This window comes from Nuphar pumila, chromosome 16, assembly GCF_984573655.1.
Source record: "Nuphar pumila chromosome 16, dmNupPumi1.hap1.1, whole genome shotgun sequence".
In the NCBI taxonomy this organism is placed as follows: domain Eukaryota; kingdom Viridiplantae; phylum Streptophyta; class Magnoliopsida; order Nymphaeales; family Nymphaeaceae; genus Nuphar; species Nuphar pumila.
Window position 1 is genome coordinate 14,584,000 of NC_143264.1, and position 6,941 is coordinate 14,590,940.

At 35.3% G+C, this 6,941-nt stretch overlaps 1 protein-coding gene across 1 annotated transcript; it reads left to right on the top strand.

Annotated features, from left to right (window-relative positions):
• The first annotated feature begins 588 nt into the window (after positions 1-588).
• On the top strand, positions 589-3,684 carry LOC149812990 (exopolygalacturonase-like). The gene is made up of 5 exons (XM_089991040.1): positions 589-738; positions 2,037-2,351; positions 2,457-2,746; positions 2,975-3,207; positions 3,452-3,684. Exons 1-5 carry the CDS (start codon positions 589-591, stop codon positions 3,682-3,684), a joined length of 1,221 nt encoding a protein of 406 aa, XP_089847166.1.
• The last annotated feature ends 3,257 nt before the right edge of the window (positions 3,685-6,941 follow it).

Here is a 6,941-nt window from a genome sequence, read left to right on the forward strand (position 1 = left end):
TTGGTTCTGCATATCCCAGTCAGTACCCACAACTTGGCTCCTGAAAAGCTGAACTCTTCCTTCACACATTAGTAGCTCAGCTCTTTCAAGACACCTGCCAGATAGCTGCCTTGCTTCCAATAGTAAAAAGGGTAGGAGAGAGATGTCAGCGAACATGTGCACTCAACTCAGGATGGCTAGAAAAGAAGGAGAAAACAGAATGATGTTGTAGAAGGTGAGTGCTTTTCTTAAAAATAGTGGTTCAGTTATATGAAGTCAGTGATTTACTATCATTAGCTAAATATATTGGGAAGTTAATTTGGAAATAAACTAATTAAACATGTTGAGATTTATTGGTAACTAACTATTAAAAAGAAAAAAAAAAAGAGATTAGAGGAATGGAAACAGCAATTTGTTTAGATGATTTTCAGACAGCGTGAGGAGTGGCGGATGGCTAGAATTTTGGAAAGTGGGTTGTTGGTAGAGAGGAAGTTGCAACTCCAACTCCTTATTTATACCCATACAATGATACAATTTCCATGAACAGGTGAATTGAGCAAAGAAAGAATCAGGTGGCTGCTGGCCTGTGTTTGTGTTGATAGAGAAGAGATGGAAATGAGCTTTAGAGTCTATTCTTCCTGGTGCTTGGTGCTAGCTTTTTGCACGTATGGCTTTGCTGCCCGTACTAATTCAGGAAATCTAGTCTTCAATGTGAAGAAGTTTGGAGCAAAGGCTGATGGCCAAACGGATGACAGCAAGGTATGTGCTATAGCTACTTTAAATGCCTCATCGTGATTTTCAACAAAGCCCATAGATTGACAAGGAGAGGAATTGAACTCCTAGGCTTGATGGAATGTTAAAGGGGAAAAGAAAAAAAAAACTCTTGTAAATTTATGTTAGGATTTAGTTTTTTTTTTTTTTTTGATGAATAATGCTGGGGGTTTACCCAGCTGAACATTTCATTGATCAAAAAGTAATATACAATATTAGGCCTCCAAATCAGGAGGTTTGTCTTTCCATCCCTAACCTTATCAAGAACTGAAAATACTTCCCTCCGGAACACATCAGGTCCCACCTAGTGACAAAGATACATAATAGAATTAAATTTCACAATAACCAAAGTGGATGACAATTTTTTTTCTACATTATTCAAGATTGGATTGTCAAGCATGATGAGCTCAGGAAATAACAATGTCCAAGCTGAATATATGAGCCTATGTTATTAATTAGCATGAATATATCGTTATAGAGCTACTAGCAAAAGGATGCTAATTAAATTGTAATTAAATTCGGTCGTTGTGTATCCCGGGTCAGGCATCTTCTAGGACTAAGGCAAATAATAAAGATTCTCCATGAATCGTGAGAACCAATGTTGTCAGTATCTGTGGGTATCGGCTTGAATCGGCCAATACGTATCGTATGGGCAGAAAATGGATATGATACTTACCTGAATCTGCTGTTTTTTAATAAATGTTAAAAAATAGCTTAAAATTAATTTGTTAATAATTATTTTAATGGTTTCAACATGTATCACGTTCTGATTGACACGTAATATTTTTTTTTAATTATTTTTTTGCATGGCTGATTCAGTAGATTCACTTGATAATCCGAATCGGCCAATTCACCTGAATCGTTGGCCGAATGATACAGGTCCGATTCCGATATCTGACAACATTGGTGAGAACCCATCAACGGGAACCATATAAAAATTATGGCTACGTACCTAAAGAACTATTTCATGGCTGACACGTCATGAGTTGGTTGATCAATGTTTATATCCAACAGAGTCCAACATTACACGGGTCGGATAGCCAAATGGTAAGAGACACCTAAGAATGTGAAAACCAATGTTGGTCACCGGAAAAGCTGCCATGTTCTCTTCATATCATATGCACCTAAAAGTTCACAAGCTAATTAAGACACACTGACTGACTGGCTTGGCACAAGAACATTTTATTCCTTTCAAATGTGCAGTACATTAATCTGCTTTACTAATATATGGTTAAGAAGACATAATTAACTACTAGTATTTAATTTTCTCTTATTATGAATTTCAGGCATTTTTAGATGCATGGAGGGCTGCTTGTGCATCAAATGGGCGGCCTCACATGGTGATACCACAAGGCACATTTCTCAGTGGCCCAATCGAGTTCAAGGGCCCTTGCCCTGGTGCACACCCTATTATAGTGGAGGTGAAGGGGAAGGTGATAGCTCCTACAGATCTCTCTCAATTCCCATCAGGTAGTTGGATATCCTTTCAGTACATTGATGGCCTGATCTTAACCGGAGGCGGAACTTTCGATGGTCAAGGGGCATCAGCCTGGCCAAGCAACAAGTGCCCCAAAACTGCCAAATGCAAGTTCCTACCAACGGTAAGATGGGATTATTATCTCGGAATCACTTACAAGTACTTCTGATTTGAGGGAACAGATATAGATTAATTTATTTATTGTGCCTTCTTGTGAATGTTCCAACAGTCTCTAAACTTCAGTTTTCTCACCAACTCAACTATACGGCGTATATCTTCAGTGGATAGCAAGTCCTTTCACATGCATATCTTTGCCTCGGAAAACATCAAGGCCCATCATCTAAAGATATCAGCGCCAAGTGACAGCCCAAATACTGACGGCATCCATATTGCGGATTCCACTGGGATCAGTATCTCTAGATCTTCCATTGGCACCGGTGATGATTGCATATCCATTGGAGCTGGTAGCAGCCAACTGACCATCTCCAATGTTTTATGTGGACCAGGCCATGGCATCAGGTAATTGTAAGATAGTAGTATACAGATAAAGTGACGAAATCACACACAAGGTAGGTAGTTGCTATTTGCAACCAACTTCAAGAACAAGGGCACTCCCAGCACTAGTACTAGAACGCTGTAGTTAATGAACTTGCTCAAGTTTTTGCTCAACTTTATTAGTTGCTTCTGATGATCCTTTCACGTCATGTTCCTTTATACAAATTTTGAGAATTATATAAACTTTGGCAGCGTCGGAAGCCTTGGGAGGTCTCCAAACGAGAAAGACGTGAGTGGTTTGACAGTAAGGAATTGTACCATCAGCGACACCACAAATGGCTTGAGAATCAAGACCTGGCCTGCAGGATCAAATGCACTCTATGCCAAAAATTTCACGTTCCAAGATATAGTCATGAAGAACGTCTACAATCCCATCATCATCGACCAAGAGTATTGCCCTTACAATTCATGCCCGGGACAGGTGGGTGGGTGACTTTTAGCTTGTTTCACAGGCCAATCTTTTCTTGTGCTTTACTCGAATAAATAAATAATGAATTTCTAGATGATGCATGCCCTCGTATTTATTTGCTTATTATCCGGATCCATCTCCATATCCGGATCTGATCCGCATGGGTAACCACCGCAGTGGTTAACAAAGATCACCACCCAAGATGACTGATGGTGTGGACTTTAATTTTCCTTTCCGTTTCCTTGCCCTGAAACAGGGAGCCTCATCAAAGGTGAAGATCAGCAACGTAACTTTTAAGAACGTGAAAGGAACATCAGCATCACAAGTAGCTGTAAAGCTCGTGTGTAGCAAGGAATTTCCCTGTGAGCACGTTGGGCTTAGTGACATCAATTTGAAGTACAGCGGACAAGGAGGACAGGCCACCTCTACGTGCGCTAATGTTAATGGAGTCTCTACTGGCATGCAGATACCACCTTCCTGTGTTCAGTCTTGAACAAGCTCTTTTCTATACGTAGTTATGCACACCTTTAGCTTTAAGCGCCAGGGTTGAGGGAGGCCAATAGTGATATAGCTAGGAACAATATTTTCATGTGGTAACTTTTATTTGTATTAATAAAGAAATAATTACAATGGCATTCTTTTAAATTTACCTGAAAGACAAGGCTTCAGGCTTTCGTGATTTATTTACCCGGGTATCAGACACATGAATGAATTGTCTTGTATTTATTAAGATTCTTTGAAAGTTTCAATATTGTTCTTTTGTAATCTTGAAATGTTTTGATATTAGATTATCCAAGTGAGAAAATCTTTTGGATTTTAATCCAGAGAGAGAGAGAGAGAGGATGCCCTCATGGCTCCCCGCAAGAGAAGAGACAAAAGCTCTTTCTGTTAAGGAAAACTAGTCAACGGATTAGGCATCCAGCTCACCCATAATCTAATCCAAGCATTGTGGGAAACTGTCTAAAACCATCGCTTTAACGAAGGAAAGGAGAAGACATGACTTCTTTGAAAAGGCACACAAAGAAACCAAAGAAGAAGAATGATTTATGTAGTTGTGATCTATTCTGATTTAGTCTGTTTTAGCTAAGTTGTATTCATGATTATCAGATTCATATATTCATTCTCATATAAATGAATGTCTCACTCCTCACATTAGACAAGCGAGAGAAGAAAAGTGTTTTTATCTTAGAGTCCTTTCATTTATATAGTATCAATGGATTCATTTCAAACCGGACTAAGCATTATAGGGCCGCCTGAGCGCAAGCGTGAGTGTATATTAGACTTTAACAAGAAGCCAACATGTGTAACTAATTATTTTCCACTTATCATGCCTTACGATGCATAATGTTCATTAACATGCTTGTCATATGAATGGTTATCAATTAAGAATAACATGAAATATTTTTAGTTTACTTGTATAGCAAACCAAATTTTAATATAAGCATCCATAATCATGCTGCACAAAGTAAAACACAACTAGGGACCAACGCAAGACATACTATGCACTTCAGATCCTTGTTAACCTGATTTTGAAAAAACTTCTAAAAATCACATGAACCAAAATTTTACTGAGACTGCTTCAACATCTCAAGAACATAATCCAAGAAACAAAACCGTAAATCAAAAAAAAATTGAAATCGATCCCTGTCTAGAAAAAATATAAGACATATCTTGTCAACTGCAAAAGATTATCCTAGATTGGTGAATTTCTCATGACTTACAGAAAAAAAAAAACTTTTGACAAAAACCTTTTTTATAAGATCTTCTTATACATCTTAACATTGACCCAAATTTTTTATAATTTATTTTGATCGGTTTTTATTAGGTTTTTAAAACTTTCAAAATGTCTGGTCGAAATAGGTCTGAAAGCCAATGCTCTATAGCAATGAACATTTTGACCTCAAAGATGACCCAAACAAAACAAAATAAGATTATAAATTCAAGCTCCAGATGTGTAGAATACTCTAATATTTGTTTATATTTATTAACTTGTTTTTACAAAGATATCGATTTTTTTCTAAAATTGGCTAGAACAAAAAATGAAAAAGAGAATAGTCATGATTCAAACTCATGCAAGATCCATTAAGTAAGAACAAGAATCATATTATAATCCATTCAATCAGGATTTTCAATGCTCTAAACATATTTATAGCATGGTACAACACATCTTTGATCATATTCATGCTAAACTTGCTAAAAAATGTTAACATCCATCATCCAAGAATCACAAAACCTTCATAAAATATCTCAAATATAATCTCATCTATTCAAGAATTATAAGAAACCTTAAACAATATGAAATCATGGTTTATTCATGTAATAACATGTTTAATCATGATAAACATCAACTAAACTACCATGTATGCTCAGATCAACTTTCTTTGTCATAAAACATCAAAACCCTAAAAAGTTTTTGTCAAAACCTTCTTCAAAAATGAATTTTGGATACTAAAACATGGATTCAAGCATATATCAAATTTTCAAAACTTTTATAACTTATATTACATCAATATAATATAATATTAACATATTAATCATGTTGAAATAAATAAGATCTAACAAATAACAAGAAAACAAGTTTTTCCAAATCATTTTTCATATTAGAAGCCCATAAATAGTCCCGTTTTAAAAATCATTTTTCTTTTTTATTACATGGTGACATGGATCCACCAAAACATGTCCTTTAAATTTCTAACCAATATTAAAGAAATGTTTTAAGGTCTGATCCCCATTGGTTTAGATCTAAAAATTATCTCAACATATATCACATGTGTTTAGATAGATCTATGTCTACGCGATTGATGTACTTACCTTAATTGGATTATCAAATGAAGTAAGACCTTCATCTACATCTTCAAACCTTAGAATGGCTTTAATGAATGCTAGAAAAACTTCAAGAAGAAGGGAAAAAAAAAGAAGAAGATGGTACAGAGATTAGAGAACTCTAACGAGAATGGGAGAGGGAGAGAGAACTAACCTTGTTAATCTCCCTCATGAGGGTCTTTATTTATTTAAAATCCAATAATCAAACAAGAAACTTGAAAGGCTTGGTTTATATACATAATTTTATTACCAGTCACGTATAAATCAAACCAACAAATTTTTTTTAAATTGCATTGCAACTGCACCCATCTCTTTATTGAAATCCCGAACTGTAAAACAGGAAAAAACACAACAACTAAAAAAATAAATGCTCACAACATCATGACCTTTTGTGGGGTTTTTTTTGTATGAAACAACAAATCAAAAAATACAAGCAGCTTGAGAACATTTTTTTCTAAACAACAATCTGAATACACAAGCAACATTAGATTATATATACAATACACATTTTATTTTATATCTACCATTCATTCATTTTTTCCAGTATAAACGACCCATCAAAGTCGCCCTTTTCGAATCACTCAAACAAGATCATAAGGGAATAAAAAAAAGAAGAAAACACATGCAATACTATGCCTACCCGTTTTATTGTTTTTCTTCAAAGACTAGAACAACCAAGAACCAAAATGTGACATGCTCAGCCACAACCCTCTTTCTTTTAAATTTTTTATCAAACATCATAAATGCATGGCAGCAACATAAATATATAGGTTTTTTTTTTTCATTTGACAAAGAAGACAACAGTTTGAATCCTACATCAAAGAAATTCTATATATATTCTTTTTTTCTGATTAAATGACCAAAAACATAGATTTAAGAGAGATTTCAATACACCCATATTTTTTTTCATACATAAAAAAATGCAGA